At 45.5% G+C, this 19,248-nt stretch overlaps 1 protein-coding gene across 6 annotated transcripts in view; it reads left to right on the forward strand.

Moving 5' to 3' along the window:
• The window catches only part of LOC102561522 (probable E3 ubiquitin-protein ligase HERC3), a 92,862-nt gene that overhangs the window by 63,118 nt on the left and 10,496 nt on the right, over positions 1–19,248 (forward strand). For 5 of the 6 annotated variants that reach the window (XM_059722294.1, XM_059722293.1, XM_059722296.1 and 2 more), the window contains 7 exons: positions 714–737; positions 822–911; positions 5,842–6,012; positions 6,904–7,047; positions 9,551–9,717; positions 11,003–11,069; positions 12,799–12,881. In XM_059722294.1, coding sequence (XP_059578277.1) covers positions 714–737; positions 822–911; positions 5,842–6,012; positions 6,904–7,047; positions 9,551–9,717; positions 11,003–11,069; positions 12,799–12,881 — 746 coding nt within the window. The remainder of the gene's footprint in view (positions 1–713; positions 738–821; positions 912–5,841; positions 6,013–6,903; positions 7,048–9,550; positions 9,718–11,002; positions 11,070–12,798; positions 12,882–19,248) is intronic. The other variant, XM_059722298.1, reaches the window with a different exon arrangement.

Genomic DNA, 19,248 nt, shown 5'->3' on the forward strand with positions numbered 1-19,248 from the left:
GTTTGAGACATGGTAAGAAGCACACTGGGGAAAAAAATGTTCCCCATGCTGCATATTTGCAGCATGGGCTCAAAATTTGATATCGGCTCCAGATCCGGGAGGACCTGTGCAGGGTTATTTTGCCCCAAGTGGCACAACCTGCCCCACACCAAAGTGCATGTCCAGGCACATGCGCTGAGACAAAAATCCCCAGCTCAGATTTGTGCCACTCCTATTTTGAGTTGCTGCAAGCACATGCGCCTGCATGTGTGGACGCACCCCTAGTGGGCAAGAGCCTTCATGTCTTTGTACCACTCTTTCCCTATTTGCAAAAATGGAGATAATTTTACATACCTTTTCTGTAAAGATCATTGGGATCTATGGCTGGTTATTAGTATGTAGGAGCTAAATAATTTGGCAACATAATAAGATAATGAGGCAACATTTTGAATGTATGAGAAGAATAATGGCAGGGGAGGTTGCATTTTATAAAAAGTGACTGCATGCAATTCTGTATGCAATTCATGCCTTATTTTAAGACTTTTAAGTGGAGTTTTATGTGCATTTAGGTCTTGATTAGACCTGTAAATTAATTAAAATTCGGCCTGCATCTCTTCAAGAGAAAATACTGTTTTTTTTACCCTAGAGGAGATGATGTTTTTCTTATGAACTAAAGAAAACAAGACATGGGACTAAAATAATGAATCCTTTTTTCCTTCTCTTTCTCTCCACAGAAAGTAAGGCCATCTATCATGCAGGTAATTATTTTTAATCACCCTTCCCTTTACAAGTGCTTGTAAAAGTTGCAAATATCAACAGAAACCTACCTTCCTTCCTTCCAGGATGCTGTGACACTCTGTTCTTACCCTTTCATCTTTGATGCTCAAGCCAAGACCAAAATGCTACAGACAGATGCAGAACTACAAATGCAGGTGATCATCTGGTCTTTCTTTCCTTGGGCTTTGTCCATGTGGGTCAACCCCTGATGTCCTGAGTGCCCCCGGGGCGTCCCCACTGTCAGAACTGTATATATGTACATACTACTTTTGTCCTTTGTGGGTTTTTTTATTTTTGTCTTGGGTGTCCAGGCAGGCCTTGCAGGCCATGACCCAGGCCTTGTCCTTGAGGCCCAGACGTTTGGGCCAACCTGTATATGGTCTTTACTGCCCCCCATTTATCACCCTCCCTGAAATTTTATAGATTTCATAGACATTTGGGCTGAAAGGGACCCTGGAGGATTATCGAGTGCAGCCCCCTACCCCCCGGGGCAGGAAGTCAGCAGGGATCATAGGATCCCAGCAAGATAAGCATCCAAATGTGTCATGAAGGCGTTCAAAGTGGGTGCTTGAACCGCCTCCGGCGGCAGTCTATTCCAAACCTTGGGGGCTCGGACATTGAAGAAGTTCTTTCTTATGTCCAGCCTGAATCGGTCATGGTGGAGTTTGTGACCATTTGATCTTGTCATCCCTCGGGGCATTCTGGTGAACAGACGTTCCCCCAGATCCTGATGAGCACCCCTGATAAACTTGTAGGTGGCCACCAGATCACCCCTGAGCCTACGCTTTTCCAGGCTGAAGAGCCCCAGGGCTCTCAGCCTGTCATCATAAGGTCTGTTTTCCTGACCTCTGATCATGCACGTTGCTCTCCTCTGAACCCTCTCAAGCTTCTTCACATCCTTTTTGAATTGTGGAGCCCAAAACTGGACGCAGTACTCCAGTTGCGACCTCACCAAGGCCAGGTACAACGGGAGAATGACGTCCCAGGATTTGCTTGAGAAGCATCTATGGATGCAAGCCAGCGTTTTGCTCACTTTACTAGCCGCAGCATTACACTGCAGGCTCATGTTCATCTTGTGGTCAACCATGACCCCCAAGTCCCTTTCATCTGTAGTGCTAACCAGTGTAGCACTACCGAGCCTATAAGCATGCTGCAGGTTTTTCTTCCCAAGGTGGAGAACCTTGCATTTTTCGGTGTTGAACACCATCAGGTTCTTGTCCGCCCATTTCATGAGCCTGTCAAGATCCACCTGGATCACCCTCCTGTCCTCAGGTGTGGATGCTTTACCCCAGAGTTTGGTGTCGTTGGAAAACTTGACCAGTACACTTCTGACACCAATGCCCACATCATTGATGAAGCTGTTAGTATAGGCCCTAGGACAGAGCCTTGAGGGACCCTACTGGTCACAGCACACCAAGACGATTGGCTCCCATCGACCACCACCCTCTGGGTCCTACCGTGGAGTCAATTCCCCAGCCAGCAGATCGTGGTGAGGTCGAGGCCGCAGTTAGCCAGTTTAGCCAAGAGGTGATCCTGGGATACTAGATCAAAGGCTTTTTTTTAAAGTCAAGATATACAACATCAATCTTTTCCCCCTTGTCCAGGTGATAAGTCACCTGGTCATAAAGGGAAATGAGATTGGTTAAGTAAGACCTACCTGCAACAAGACCTTCCTCTCCATTGGGTTGTCGCCTTTTAGGGCCTCTCTGACAAGCCTCCTTAGCTTGTCAAAGTCAGCTTTCCTGAAGTTGAGGACTTCTGTATTACTGACTGACTTGCCAGTTTTACAGCAGATGGTGAAGGTGATCAGCTCATGGTCACTGTCACCCAGCTTCCCTTTGATTGTTAGGTTGCTGATTAGGTCATCCCCGGTTGCCAGTACAAGGTCAAGCAGCGCTTTACCTCTTGTCGGCCTGTAGACTTCCTGCATCATATAGAGGTCATCAACACACGAGAGAAAGCTTTGCGACCACTCGGATTTGGCCGATCGCTCCTCCCATGAGATGTCTGGTTAGTTAGTCTCCCATGACAACAATATACTGGGAGCATGCGGCCTCAGCCAATTCCCTGCTGAACTCCTGGTCAAGGTCTTGACTCTGGGTAGGGGGCCTGTAGTAGACTCCTACCATAGTATCCCTGTGCCGTGTTCCCCACGGATTTTAACACAAAGGATCTCAAGTTGTCCACCATGGGCGCCAATGTCGGCTTGCAGGTACGTGTAGCTTTCCTTGATATAGACAGCTACACCCCCGCTCCTTTTGTCCACTCAGTCCCTCCTGTACAGGGTATAGCTGTCTATACCCGTGGTCCAGTCATGGGTGGAGTCCCACCAGGTCTCCATTATCCTAATGACATCATAGTTATTTGCATTTAGCAGGAGGACAAGTTCCTCCTGTTTATTCCCCAGGCTCCTGGCATTTGTGTATAGATATGCAAGTGTCCCCTTAGAGGCCCTTGCCCTGCCTACATTTTGTTCCAGGGCTGGGGCTGGGGTAGGATCCCTTATGTGCTTTGGCCTGCTGGCTTTGCAAGGGCCGCTCAGTGAGTCAGCAGTGGCAGTAGTCCCCCCATCTCCTGGTGGGCTTAGTTTAAAGCCTGGTGGAGCAGGTCAGCCAGTCTGGCTGAGAAAAGCCTCCTCCCCAATGGAGAGGGGTAGAGGCCGTCCCTTCCCAGCAGCTCACTGCCTCTTTCTCTCCAAAGAGCAGACTGTGGTAATGGAAGCCAAAGCCTTCCTGATGACAGCAGCGCCGCAGTCTTTGGTTAGCTACCTGGATCCTCCTCTCCCTCAGCCCATAGCCTGAGACTGGGAGGATCGAAGAGAACACCTCTTGTGCCCCCAGACCCTTTAGCCCTGCACCCAAATCCCTGTAGCGCCTCATGACCCAGCTGGGAGCTCTCCAAGCTGTGTCATTGGTGCCCACATGAATAAGGAGCATGGGATAGTGGTCAGTGGGCTGGAGGAGCTTAGGGATCTTCTCTGCAATGTCTCGGATGCAGGCTCCCGGGAAGCAGCAAACTTTCTGGGCTAAGGGGTTGTGGCGGCAGATTACCCCCTCGGTCCCCCTCAGGATGGAGTCTCCCATGACAAACACTTTGTGTTCACTCTTAGGGAGAGCGGGGGCAGTAGCTACAGTGTCATCTGTGTTGCCTGCAGTAGCTGGCAACTCAGCAGGCTCTGCTGGGGCTGCAAGGGGTTTGTACCTGTTGCAAAGCTCCAGCTGGGCAGGGGCCTTGGTGCTGCGGACCTTGGGGCCCCTCGCCACCTTGGTCCAAGCCCTGGGCTGGACTGTAAAGGAGGTCCCCGAGTCCTCCCTTGTCCTGGAGGGAGACCGTGGTCTACCCTCTGCCTCCCGGGGGAGAAGGGCCTGGCAGTAGGAGTCTTGTCTCCTTCTCACAGTCCCTGATGGCGTGCAGTCTCTAATAAACGTTTCTTAAAAGTCAAAAGTCTGTCTTTCTTTCTTTCCTTTTTTCTTTCTTTTTGCCTTCGCACCTGCTTTTCCATATCTATTGGTGACATTTGCCCATAGTTAATAAACTGTGTTCAGTATCGAATTGCTTATGTTAGGGGTTCTTAAACTTTTTGATACCATGACAAGGGGGTTGCAAACTTCTTCCCTCCGTTGAAGCGGTGGCACGGGGGTCAGGGCCGCTGCTGCCATTGAGCGCTCAGTGCTGCAGCCATGCGCTGCATGCCACTTCTCCACGCCCAGGTCCAGCCAGCCAACCGCCGGGGACCCTCCTGCCCCCTGCTCATCAACCATCCAGATTTGGGCATGGGGAAGTGGCGTGCAGTGCATGGCGGTGCCATGGAGTGCTTGATGGCAGTGGCGGCCCAGCACCACTGCTTCTAGGGAGGGAAGAGAATTTGCAGCCCCCTTTTAAGTTGCAGGGGGGTCAGTCAAGACCCACAGTTTGAGAACCCCTGGCTTATGTAGTTATGTATTGGAGGGCCTCTTGCTACTGGGTTCAGTTGAGGCAACACTGGGTCCCTTATAGTGAAACCATTTTCTATTTAAATAGAATGAGTTCACTCTGAAAAATGTGTGATAATCAGAATGGTCATTATCACTTTGCAATGCATTGAGATAATATAGGATTTCTGAGGTTTGTTTTTACTAAATGTGTTGTATATTTATTTCTGCCTGGAACTCCTGACAGATTCTCCAAAGCATAATAATAACTTCTGTCACTGGAGATACTAAGTATTGTATAGCCGATCAGGCATTAACTTGTACTGGATACTTGGCCAAAGTCAACATTAGAATCATTCTCTAAATTGCATGTGTGCAGTATAGGCAATAAATAGAGCAGTGAACTCTACTAGAGCATAGTCAAGTAGAGCTGATGTAACTTTTTTCCTGTAGGTGGTGGTAATGCCACATAGTTGTTAGCACATTACAAAGAGCTGTGGCCTGGTGTTGATGTGTGTAAAAACTGCACATGCCTATATGTAACTTCCACTGAGGAGCAGAGAGGCAGTTGTAATTAGTCGCTGATTAAATGTAGCCTACATTGCTGGTGTCCAGAAGGCAGCATCACAGCTGGTAGGCAGCCTATGTGAGAAGTGTTAGTCTACTAGCTGGTTGGTAGATTCATTCAGAATGAAAACCCACAAGTGGCTGTCAATACCCGATTCCAGTCTCTGTGTAACATTCAACTCTTAGCTTAACCAGGGATCACCTTGCCCCTAGAGAGAGGTCCCTGCAAGTCAGACACTGTTCAGGTAGCATGGGAGCAGCTCATGCTGTAACCTTCCTATACAGCGAGTACTTGAGTCTCCTTGAAGGCAGCTATTTGTGAGCTCTGTACTGCTATGAAGAATGTGTTTGCTGTGAATGCAGTGTTGTGGCATTAAACAGGGAGCAGTTTCTTTTGTGCTGAGAGACAGGACGTTTATGAAGGTTGATACTGAGATGCTGTGGCAAACACAAGAAGAAAGGCAGGCCACAACCTCAGTGTGTGGTCACAACCCTGGGGGCTGAGGAAACAGCCGTTTCTACTGCAGAGACAAATAGTAGAAGGATTCTGTTTTGTTGTGTTTTTTAACCCACAGCACCTCTCTCCTTTTCTTTCTACTGCTCGTAGGTGGCAATCAATGGTGCAAACTTGCAAAATGTCTTCATGCTTCTCACTCTGGAGCCTCTGCTGGCCAGAAGCCCTTTCTTAGTTCTTCATGTCCGCAGGAGCAACTTGGTTGGCGATGCTTTGAGGGAGCTGAGCATTCATTCAGATATTGATTTGAAAAAGCCTCTTAAAGTAAGAGCCTTCTGTTCTTGTTTGTTCTTTTTCCCTTAATTCTCTCTTTTCTTTAATCCTCTTGCAGAGCTCACCCCCCCCTCCACCTCACAGTAGTCAAATTCATGTATATTAACTGCACAGCTGTAACTAGTAATGAAGCTTCATCCAGTTGGTGTGGTGATGAGTCTCTCCTCCCTGATCTGCTGACTTTATTGGGTGCTTGGCTCAATATGTGGTGGCTAAAGGCAGCCAGGTGCAGGGGTTGGTTTCTTCTAAGGAAGACAATTTAATTGATGTGGGTGGATAAGGGGACAAAAGCAAAAGCCCAAAATGAGAATTTTCCCTCTTTTTTTTTTATCTTGTGTTCCCTGGCCATTTTGCAGGAAGACCTAAATTGAGCCACAAGGGCCTGACAGGGCAGTTCTGTGCTTCAGGCGGCAGCTATTTTTGCATCTGCTCCAAAATCAGTACTCAGGGCTGCTGCCCTGGTCATCCTCCCCCTCCTCTCCACCCCCAACTTCTAATTACACTACTCTTGGGTCATCTAAAATAGACTGTACTTTTCTCTGAGAAGAAGCTACAGAATTCAACAGCTGCTGAAATATGATCTGTGTAGCACTCATCACTGGGAGAACTGTCCACTGGTTGGGACAAGGGAAGTTTAAAGTTATTGAGAGAGCAACTGATTATTTATGAGTCTACTCCTGCCTTCTGAAATGCAGAGTCATCCGTATATAAAGAATGTCATATCAGCACCTTCTGATTCCCTTGCCTGCATGGAAACCGTCTCATTGCTAGTGCTGGTTTTATGTGTCACAGTAATTACTTTGTACGACCTGTAATTAAATCTGATGCCTCTTATCTACAGTCTGGTCCCTTACCTTAATTAGTTGCCTCTTTGTCCTACAGGTGATCTTTGATGGCGAGGAGGCTGTTGATGCTGGAGGGGTTACAAAGGAATTTTTCCTTTTGCTGTTAAAAGAGCTCCTGAATCCCATTTATGGGATGTTCACTTACTATGCAGAATCCAACCTGCTCTGGTTTTCAGATAAGGTGATTTCCTGACCTGCCTGTACTGTACATGCTGGATTTAAGTAACGACAGCGTTGAAATTAAACTTGTTCTCATTTTTCTCCCTCAATCCTATATGGGCCAGACCTTCATGTGTTGTAAATTAGCTTAGGTCTGTTCATTTCAATAGAGCCATGCTACCTAAACCCTAAGGATCTGGCCCTAGCTCTCTATTTAGTTCATAATCCAATAAAGTGTGCCTTGTTAGATGACAGTTTGTAATAGTTATGTTAACAACTCTCTCTTTACTGTAAACACCAATAATCATAGGCTGTTTTCCAGTCTCAAAGGTTTGGGTCATAATGACCTTGAAGTTCTGTGCTTTCCCTTTCGGTCACATAATTGTAGTCAGTCCTCTCATTCGTGCATCAACATCCCATTCATGCATTGAACTTTTAATGTCAGGGAGCCCTGATGCAACAAAAAAAATAACAGAGTTATTCTGACTTGCTTCCTCTGGCAAACCAACCTTTTGTATGGTGTGGAGCATCTGTTTATCAGGTTGGATCACACAAGAGGAGATGGTTCATTTCACACTAACCCATCTCCAGAGGCTAGCAGCACTGAAAACTGGATTGTCAGGTAGCTTAAGCCGAACTTGTAGGCTTGACATGATTTTTGCTTTGTTTTGTTTCAGCCAAATATTTTAAAATTTAAACAGTTGAATTTTACAAGCAAGGAAATAGCATGTTACATTATGTAATTTGCAAGTAAGATTATCGGCATTTGCTACTTGGATTAAGTTTATGAAAATAACAGATCACATGGTCATAAGAATACGTGTCACATAAACATTGTGAGAATATCTTGTTTGCTGGTTTGCAGAGTTTAACAAATGTGCAACTCTCTTGTAACTGATACACATATCTCAAGAGTAAACACCCATGAAAAATTAGGTGAAATGTAGTAATAATTTACTTACTGTTTGCCTCAGGAACACTGATTATTCACAGACATTTAAATAAAAATAGTTATTTGTGTGTCAAATTTAAACATTTTTCCTTCAGTATTTGGGTGGCAAACTCAATTATCAACTGATTTTAATGGGCAATTAGAGAGATCACAGAATCATAGAGAAGCATGACTGGAAGGGACAGCCAGAGGACATCCTATATAAATCTGTTGTCTAACCTATTAGTAAAACTACAGTGTCAACCCTGACACAACCACAAGAAATAACACCCTAAGCTGCCATGTGTGAAGCGGGGAGACAATAGTGACCAGTGTCCTGCTTCTACGAGTATTGTTACGAAGACTCTCAAGGGATCCAAATAAGAGGGCCATGCCCCCACAGCGTGCACCAATCTGACCAGGGGGTAAAATTCCTTCTTGACCCCAAATGTGGCAATTGGCCTGTTTGTGAGCATAGCGACAAGACCCTCTAGCTAGGAACCTCCAGGTTTTAAGTTCCAGAGTTGCTAATTTTGTGAGCAGAGGTTGCAGTGTGCGGGAAAGAGCAGCCCCCTGCACCAAATTCCTGGAAGGAGCCCTCTTCAGGAGCAGAGCTAGCAGCAGGGGATTAGCTGGCCATCCAGATCCAACAGTTAGGCCAGGGATTCTCAGTCACCATGCCGTGGGACCCTAGGGAACCAAGTTCCTTTCAAAGGTACCCTGGGGTGGCAGGCAATGTTAGGTGTATAAACATGATTCACAAGATAAACCCAGAGATTTCAAAAAGAAATTCATAGTGTTAAAAACATTCATGTCTTAATGTGTCCTTTCTGAGTTCTTGCAGCAGACGGATTGCTCTAGTACTTTCCTACACTCAAAAATGAATGAAAAGTAAGAGCTGCATTTTCCAAGGAGTGCCCAAACTGAACGAGGTGTGCCTTGAGTCTAAAAAAGGTTGAGAACCATTGGGCTAGGCTGTGACAAGGATTGGAGTGTCTTTAGTAAAATGTAGGCCAGATCTGGCCTCAGTTCATATGATACTGACCCCTGATATTAGGGGCTGATGTTAAGAAAGGGTGGGTGATTTGGATTATAAATCCCTGTCTTGCAGCATGCTCCAGATGAACTCAGATTTCTCCCTGCAAAGAGTTCACTGAAGAATTGGAGCCTAAACATGCTATTGTACACCTGTCCTTTTTAGCATCCAGTTTTTTAAAATCCTTTTGTCCAGAAAAGTGATATCATGAATCAATATTAAGAAAACTTTTTGTGATTGATTTATGATCTGATTTACAATGTGTGAGGTGTTGTCTAAGCAATCAAAGAGGATGGAACCTGCTCTCAGGAGCTCACAATCAAAGGTCACATTTCCAAAATGAGCTCTTATGCATAGGCAATTAAATGTAATGGGTAGGTTTTCTACAGTGCTGTGCCTCTCCATGGGAGCTGTTGGGGTTTGCACTCTTGAAAGCCTGTCCCGAAGGTGTGCTGCTACACTTAAATATTTGGCAGGGAAAATTCTTGTTTAATTAAGCAGGATAACCTTGCTTTTATTTTTTATTTTTTTAACTGTTGTCCCCTTGCATATTTGAAGTGTTTTGTAGAACACAACTGGTTTCACCTGATTGGGATAATATGTGGACTTGCCATATACAACTTCACTGTGGTCGACCTCCATTTTCCGTTGGCTCTATACAAGAAGCTGTTGAACGTGACACCTTGCTTAGAAGATTTAAAAGAGTTGTCCCCTACAGAAGGAAGGTACAAAGCTGAAGGAACAGCTGGGCTGCTGTTCAGTAGTTATCAACCAACTTCTTGTAGGAAGTGGTCAGGGAGGCTGCTCATCTGAGAGCAGTGAGCATTAGACTGGTTAGTTTTTGTTACATAAATGATTTGCTAAATGTCTTTTCAACCAAGTAGTTAACTTAGGAGCCCTGGTCTAGGGAAGTGCTTAAGCATATGCTTAAGTGAGGAGGGCCACTGAAATTGGGAAGACACTCACATGCTGAATTTTTTTTTTTCCTTTTGGGACCGGAGGCCAGTAGAATCCTGGGGGAGGAAGGATCAGGCTTCTTGTCCTCAAGCTGTGATAGCCACACAGCCACGGGGGAAGGGGAAGACTGTTGGCTGCAACTCTGGAAGGCCTAGGTCCCATTCCCAGTGCTGCCATTGACCTATTCTGACCTTGGGCAAGTCTAGCCACTGTGCCTGTGCTCCCCCTCTCTCAGTGATTTATGCATTAAGTCTCTAAACTTTGTCTTAGTGATCCCCCTCACCTGCTGGGCACCTGGCACCATGGGATGCCAAAATCAGTGCAACTAAAAAGATATCATGTTTGAAAAACAGTTAAATGTGGAGAAGCAATAGTTTCTCTTGAACACAAAAAATTGAAGATTTAGTACTTCATGGCTGCAGACCTCCTTCTCTCCCCGCCCCAGCTCTGACAGGTTGTGAGAGCAAAGTTATATTAAGTCATTCTGATCCTGCTGTATGATTTTAGCATACAGCAAAAATTGAGGCAAGACATCATGAAGATGCAGGATTCCTATAACAGTTCTGAGGGGCCATCAACAGGATATTTAAAAATAATGGACATAAAAGTGAGTCTCCCTCTCTGCCTCATTTAGGATCTCCCTTTCTGAAGTTCTTGTGCATTTCTTGTGATTTTTTTTTTTATTTTAGTGCTAGAAATCAAACGCTTTTCTAAACACTGGACCATTGGAGAGGATCCTTGTACTAATAAGACATAGACTATGTTGAAAGTGTGTGGTGTGGCATTTATCTTACTGCTAACAAAGCACTTCTTTGTCTTCATCTTTTATATAATGCAATGTTTATCTTGGAATCCTGTTACCTGGAGTTCGGATATTATTTACTTCAGCTAATTTGGGCAGGGGGTGTACCTGATGATCTTACGAGGTCCCTTCCAGCCCTAATGTCTATGAAATCTATGAAATAATTTCTACCCCTCTTTTTAAACATTAAGCACAGACTTTGCACAGACTCTTGAATAATTGATTTCCCTCCCCCCCCATCTTTTTTGTAGGAGTCTTCAGCAACTTTTAGATTACCCTGGAGAAGATGTAGAAGAAATGTTCTGCTTGAATTTTACAGTAAGGCAATTCAAATACATCAGCAGTGTGATTTGTGGTGTGTGTAGAGGTAGAGATCATATAAACATTGATGGATGTTGTGCGTTTTTCCCTCCAGATATATCTGGATATAAAATTTATGCTGTTTGTTTTGGAAATGCTAAAATTCATCTCTGGAGGTTTGCTGTCCTTGTCTGTGTGGTCACTGAGACTAAGTAGATTAAAGCAAGTAAAGTTTTAAACTCCTACTTTGGCAAATAGCTGACATTTCACTGGAAGCTAGTGAGATGATGGCTTCCAAGTTCCTTATTGGAAAGGATGTCACTAAGGCACATAGTTTAATAGATATTTTTTCATGAAACACTGAGATGCCAAAGGATTTTCTTTCAGGTAATTTCTCTAAAGGGATGCAAATCCAAGAGAATTAAAAATGGCAGAAGAAAAACATTTAATCTTAGTATAAATTAGATCACGTGTATCTTTCTTTTTCTCAGTTAAAATATGTATAGAGCATCACAAACTAATACAGTAACACAATTTTTCTAGGCAACTGTTTTCTCTGTCTGCTCCCCCAGTCAGAACTGAGAGTTCAAAAGGTACCTTCCTTGCCTCCCAAAGCTGATACCCTCACAGGTCTCAAGCTGAGTCAGGCTGACCTGGAGCATGATGGTCTGGGTTGGCTGTAACTTTATAGGCAGGTGATTGCTGTTTTTGCAAAGGAATGTCTGAAATGGTCCATCTTAAACATTTCTGTTGAGTGGAATGAAGGGATAAAAGCTTCATGAGGGTTTCTGATTAGAATCAACCCAAGGAAACAGCTACAGTAACAGCATGCTGTGCTGGGGGTTGTAAAGAAACCCCTCCTACCTCACTGAGTTATGAGAAGGCTATACTTTTTCTAGCTTGATAAAGGAGAACTCTTAAAGTTGTCTTGTGTGTCTTAGCTCTGGAGACGAATGCTACTGAGTCTGAGTCAGCCACATGCAGGTCTATTTACAATTAAATGCTGAAGTCATGAGGCCCCAGCACTAACAATAACATCTCTAAAAGGCACCTTTAATGTAACCTTGTAACTTCCCTACAAGGTCTCTGCGCTGTTTCAGGCAAAAGACCAGTTTTACTGCTATGCTTAAATCTAAAGCTTGTTTTATAATAATCTCCATAGGGACTTTCTGGGGACAAGTCTTGTAATTTATTTGTTGGCCAGATAAAAAGCTGGACCGTAATATTTTATTTGCAAGACACGTATAATAATGTTAGCTGTCCAGAGTGTACCTGCGTGTTAATGGCATTCAATCCCTATCACAGATGGAGGCAAAAACTAAAAATAACCTTTAGTAAATGGTCTTTTGTCTACTGTGAGAGTAAATTAATTGTGTATCCTGTATTTCAGTTATTAAAAGAGGACTGCTTTGCTTGTCAAGGTGTGTAGCATTGGTTAAGTGAAGCTTTTAGCATCCATCTCTCAATTTTTAAGAGAGAGTTGACTTGAGAGTAGTCTCTTCCAAGTCTGCATTTGGGCATCGTAGCAAATCATGATCTAATGAACCCAGACTATGAAAAGAGATAGAACATGGCACAGTACCACAGTGTGTATCTTTTTTTGGAACTCACTATGTCCATTTTTACAGCTTCTCTTCCCAGGTTCTTCATGTACTAATGTCCAGCTGTAAAGGAGCCCTGCACCCATTCTTCTCACTTGTGTAGTGAGATGCAGAATGGTGAAATGAACTTTTTGGTTTTTACCTAGATATGCAGGGAAAGCTATGGCGTGACAGAGCAAAAGAAATTAATACCTGAAGGAGACAAAATTACGGTGCAGAAGGCTAATCGGTGAGTTGTCTTGTGCTCTGCACACTGGGCAATTGAAATGCGCTTTGGGTGAAGCCCTGGTCAGTAGACACATGTTTGACTATTTAGATAAACTCGGGTTTCCCTTTATGCGAGCGTTGCGTTCCAAAAAAACCTCACATAAAGTGAATTAGCGTAAAGCGAATCCATTATTACATGTAATTAATAGTGATACATACCAGCCTTGCTCTACTGTCCCCCGAAACTATGATAAATTCAAACACAAGACAGCAGCCCTAGCCCTGCCCAGCTCTCTCCCTACAGGGGACTCAATCCCCTTCTTCCCCCCAACTTACCTGCCGGAGCTGCCCTCAAGGCTGCTTGGGGCCGCATGCATGCACTCAGAAGTTGTCGGAACCCAATGATTTTTGTTTAGGCATGTAAATAAGTGACTAGATTTTCAAGAGCTCAGCTTGCCACAGCATATTGTAAAAGTCCCTTTCCTTCACATGCATATTCATATATGGTCTGTCCATCACTTAGGTCCCTAACACAGTCATGTTACATAGTGGATTGGGATTTCAGGGTGATTCTTGCCCCTGAAGCCTAGCCTCTGAGATTGTGCAGGTCAGAGGCTGTCCTTAACCATAGAGGTGTTGAAAGAAATTGAGATTAGCGAACTGGTATAAGCTATTTGGTGTTGTGAGGAAGGAATCAACTTCTCCATACGTGCACGAGTGCGTGCACATGTGTCTGACAGAGTACGTAGCAGGGATGGGCCTTAGTTCCAGACTGGAGCCCCCAGGTACCACTGTAACCCAAATACTGATGCACACTTCTCGCTTGAATGAACTCCTTGTGTGAATGCCAGCCCAGCTACCTTTTCTCCCCCCTCTTTTGTTCAGCTGTTAAACTGTTTTCCTCTTAATCCTATAATTGGATTTTTACAAATGGTCTCTCTTATTGGAAGCAGACTTATAATTCTGTGCTGGCAAAGCAACGTAATCCAGTGACTGGTCAGTTCAGGGCTGGTATTGGGACTACTGGAAGTAGTATAGGCATGCTGAAGGATGAAGTCCTCCTCAATTAATCTGATTATTAAGAAGGGTTTTGATTGTTTCTGAAAAGGGTGGGGGGCAGAATCTGTGAACCTGAGGTTACTATAATAAATGAGCTGTTCTTGACAGTGTTGCAGTAACAGATAACAGATCTCTTTGGCTACATCATGACCACAAAAATGTACATGTTTGTCAAGGTAGCTCTTTTGATGTAAAATCCTGTGCGTTGATCTTTATGTAACTCTGTAGGTACATAGCTAGCCACTGTGCAGAGATGGATCCTGTGACTGGGGTTACATTACTGTAAAGTAAATACCAGGCTTTAGATAAAGTGCAGATGTTTGTAGCCCAGTGCAGATGTTTGGGGGAATGCATTGGGTCATTTCTGAAGATGTGTTAATTGACTCCAGAAAACTCTAGAGGAGGCGTGCACCAAGAGGAAAGTCTAGGCTTTGCTCAACCAGTTTTTAGTCCATTTCAAAATGTAATTGCTTTGTCTTGACTAGAGATTTGAATCCAGTCTAATCTCTTAATCCTAGTCTAGACAAGGCTATTAACTCCTTTAGTGCTTAGTGACTTCTTCCCCACATTGTATTGGAGGCAATGGGACTGATCTGCTGTCCTTCCTTGCCCCAGTGATTTGTAGAGCGTGTATCCTCAGGCACTTCTCTTTTTACTGGAAATTGCTTTACCTGGAAATTAGAATGGGGTGCAAGTTTGATAAAACCAAAAAAGTGAACTGAGAAGCATCTTGAGCTTTCCCTTCTCTGGAGTTGCCAGATTCATAGATTCATAGATGTTAGGGTCGGAAGGGACCTCAATAGATCATCAAGTCCGACCCCCTGCATAGACAGGAAAGAGTGCTGGGTCTAGATGACCCCAGCTAGATACTCGTCTAACCTCCTCTTGAAGACCCCCAGGGTAGGGGAGAGCACCACCTCCCTTGGGAGCCCGTTCCAGACCTTGGCCACTCGAACTGTGAAGAAGTTCTTCCTAATGTCCAGTCTAAATCTGCTCTCTGCTAGCTTGTGGCCATTGTTTCTTGTAACCCCCGGGGGCGCCTTGGTGAATAAATCCTCACCAATTCCCTTCTGCGCCCCCGTGATGAACTTATAGGCAGCCACAAGGTCGCCTCTCAACCTTCTCTTGCGGAGGCTGAAAAGGTCCAGTTTCTCTAGTCTCTCCTCGTAGGGCTTGGTCTGCAGGCCCTTGACCATACAAGTTGCCCTTCGCTGTACCCTCTCCAGGTTATCCGCATCCTTCTTGAAGTGTGGCGCCCAGAATTGCACGCAGTACTCCAACTGCGGTCTGACCAACGCCCTATAGAGGGGAAGTATCACCTCCCTGGACCTATTTGTCATGCATCTGCTGATGCACGATAAAGTGCCATTGGCTTTTCTGATGGCTTCGTTACACTGCCGGCTCATGTTCAACTTGGAGTCCACTAGGACTCCAAGATCCCTTTCCACCTCTGTGCCACCCAGCAGGTCATTCCCTAGGCTGTAGGTGTGCTGGACATTTTTCCTCCCTAGGTGCAGCACTTTGCATTTCTCCTTGTTGAACTGCATCCTGTTGTTTTCTGCCCACTTGTCCAGCCTATCCAGGTCTGCCTGCAGCTGTTCCCTGCCCTCCGGCATGTCCACTTCTCCCCATAGCTTTGTGTCATCTGCAAACTTGGACAGAGTACATTTCACTCCCACGTCCAAGTCGCTGATGAAGACATTAAAGAGTATCGGTCCAAGGACCGAACCCTGCGGGACCCCACTGCCCACACCCTTCCAGGTCGAGACCGACCCATCTACCACGACTCTTTGGGTGCGACCCTCTAGCCAATTTGCCACCCACCGGACTGTGCAGTCATCCACATCACAGCCTCTTAACTTGTTCACCAGTATGGGGTGGGATACCGTATCGAAGGCCTTCGTGAAGTCCAAGTATACGACATCCACCCCTCCTCCTGTGTCCAGGCGTTTCGTAACCTGGTCATAGAAAGAGACTAGATTGGTCAGGCACGATCTGCCCGCCACAAACCCATGCTGGTTTCCCCTCAGCATAATTTGTCCTGCCGGGCTCTCACAAATGTGAGCCTTGATAATTTTTTCAAATACTTTACCAAGGATGGAGGTGAGACTGACCGGCCTATAGTTGCCCGGGTCCTCCTTCCTCCCCTTTTTGAAAATGGGGACCACGTTAGCCCTTTTCCAGTCCTCCGGGACTTGGCCCGTGCGCTACGAGCATTCGAATATTCCCGCCAGTGGCTCTGCAATGACGTCGGCCAGTGCCTTCAGCACCCTCGGATGGAGCCCATCCGGGCCTGCCGACTTAAAGGCATCCAGTTCTTCCAAGTGCTCTGCACCACCTCAGGATCTACGCATGGAAGTCTGGCGCCTTGCTGCTGCCTCTCTACAACCCCAGTGAGAGACTTGTCGTGCCCCTCGCTTAGGAACACTGAGGCAAAGAACTCGTTGAGGAGTTCAGCCTTGTCCCCCCTATCTGTCACCAATTGTTTCTGCCCATTTAGCAGGGGTCCTATTCCTCCCTGGGCCTTCCTTTTACTCCCTATATATCTAAAAAACAATTTTTTGTTGTCCTTTACTTGGGTTGCCATCCTCAGCTCCATGGTAGCTTTGGCCCGCCTAACTGCCTCCCTACAAGCACGAGCAGAGGAGGTATATTCATCTTTAGTGATCTCACCCTGTTTCCACTTTTTATGTGCTCCCCTTTTGGCCCTTAGGCTGCTCTGGATTTCTCTGGTCAGCCATGGAAGCCTCCTGGCCCCTTTCCCTCTTTTGCCTCGCTCGGGGATCGTCTTGCTTTGTGCCCAAAGGATCGTTTCCTTTAGGCACAGCCACCCTTCTTGGGCACCCATCCCATCAAAACTCCTACTCTGCAGTGCTTCCTTGACTAATCGCCTGAGTGCAATGAGATCAGCTTTCCTAAAGTCTAGCACTTTCACCCTACTAGTTACCTTACCCACTCGCCGTCTTATGTTGAATTCTATTATAAGGTGATCACTGTCTCCCAGATAGCTACCGATCTGGAGGTCCCCTATCATGTCATCTCCCGTTGCCAATACCAGATCCAGTACGGCATTCCCCCTAGTGGGACCATACACCTCCTGTGTCAGGTGGAGGTCCTGTACACAAGTTAGAAACCTGCGTGAGCGATGGGACCTTGCTGTCTGCGTCTCCCAGCAGATGTCCGGGTAGTTTAGGTCCCCCATGACTACCGCCTCTTTAGCTTTTATGGTCTCCGAGAGTTGCCTCAGGAGCCCCGCATCTATTTCTTCCCCTTGGTGTGGGGGTCTGTAACAGACCCCTACCACCAAATCCCTTTCTCCTTGCCCCCCATGTAGCCTAACCCACAATCCTTCTACTTCCTCAGCCTCGGATTCTGTCTTGATGAGGGTTGATGTATATTGCTCACTGACATAAAGTGCAACCCCCCCCCGCTTTCTTCCCCGACCTGTCCTTTCTATACAATATATAGCCCTCAATATGTACCGCCCAGTCATGGGATGAATCCCACCAGGTCTCTGTTAGCACCACTAAGTCATAGGTGTTTAGTGCAAGCAGGAGCGCTAGTTCATCCTGCTTGTTCCCCATGCTCCTAGCATTAGTATATAGGCACTTGAGCCCTGCGACTGGTGCCTTTGCTGCCCCCCCGCTCCCAGTCCCATGGGGCCCATTGTTTCTTACCTTCTTGTTCCTTACCTGTTCTGTTGTGCTGGCCTCCCCATGGCTTTCAGGTTCCCAATGTTCTCCTTCTTCAGGCTGGGCTGTCCTTGTGGGTGCCACATGGTTTGGTGGTCCACAGCTTCCCCTGCCCTCGTACTCCCCTCCCCCCGACGAGCCTAGTTTAAAGCCCGCCGGAGGAGATCCGCCAACCTTGAAGAAAACACACGCTTACCTTTGGGGGACAGGTGAAGCCCATCCCAGCTGAGCATGTCCCTCGTCGTGATGTGCGGGTCATGGTCCAGGAAGCCGAAGCCTGCCTCGAGACACCACTGCCAGGTTAGATTTTATAACATAGCGTATGAAATTTGTATACACAGTTTTCCCTGAAGCCGTAACAGCAGAAAGGATGTTGGGCACCTAATTCGTGGTTAGTTTTTTTTTTTTTTGTTTTTTTTTTACATTATCAGGAAGGATTTTCCTCATGGGTTAGTCACCTCTCAAGTGAGCAAGCATAGTGGTACATACTGGAAAACAAAATTCCCTTTAATCCTACAAAAAAATCCAAAAAATCCCTTTAATTTCTTATTTTAGGTTCTTGTTTCTGCTTGTCTGTTTTCCTTTCTTTAATTTTTCTCAGGTCTCTGGTTACTTACATGTCACAAGAATCCCCCTCCCTCTGCTTGGAGGTGAATGTTTTTTCAAACAAAACTTTTAAACAAAACATTTTGTCTTCCTCATCTAGAGAGACGGATGTTTGACTCTGCTGGATTTTCTGACCTGCTTAGCAAGTTAGCAGTAGCATGAGCTGTTATCAAATGCTATGTAGACACCAATGAAATGTTTGGAGTGTGGGTAGACAACTAGCAGCCTTTAGGGGAAGTTTTTAGTCATGAATTTGTGCTGTCTAGTGCACTGAAGTGTAATGTAAGCCATATTTAAAGGGAAATGTTTTGTTGTGTGTCCCATTCTTGTCACAGTATTATAAGGAAAGGAAGGATAGGCATAGAATAAATGAGTTTACCCTCTTACTAAAGATGGTTCCAGCCAAGCCTACAGGACATTGTCTTTATTAAAGACTATGGCTCTTGATCATCCCCAAAGCAAAATAGGGTGGTTCTTCTATGCCTGAGGAAAGCCTGCTCATTGTCCTTGCCAGCACTCCTGGGGCTACTTTTACAATAATTTACCTATAACTGGTAGGAAAACTGACAGTTGAAGACGTATGTCCCCCAACTGTGGATGCAGTAATACTGGCACTTGTGTTCACCTCAGCATAGCTTAGGATAAGCGTTTCTTAAATACTGTAAACTGGCTTGAATAAAGGGCATTACATAGATTTTTAACTAGACATTTCCCCCCGTATTTCTGTTAAGAGGAAAGAGAGTGAAATTATAGAAGGTTTAGATCAAGACTTAACAAATGGGACCTCGTGTTCTTGTCTGTACTCAGGCTTTTAAAACGTGCTGAGCACCTAGCGGTTCCCAGGGGGCTTACTGGAATGAGGAAGTAAAATGGATACCAAAATGTGGACGTATTAGGCTATTTTTTTTTTTTAATCTTGGTCTCAACCTGCTTAGTTTGACTCCTAGACCTGATCAGTCTTGGAAAGCAGCAGATCAGAAAAGTGGAGAGGAAATGCTGGGTTGAATAACTCCCTGTACCTCTGTCATGACC

Source organism: Alligator mississippiensis, chromosome 2 (genome assembly GCF_030867095.1).
Source record: "Alligator mississippiensis isolate rAllMis1 chromosome 2, rAllMis1, whole genome shotgun sequence".
Lineage (NCBI taxonomy): Eukaryota > Metazoa > Chordata > Crocodylia > Alligatoridae > Alligator > Alligator mississippiensis.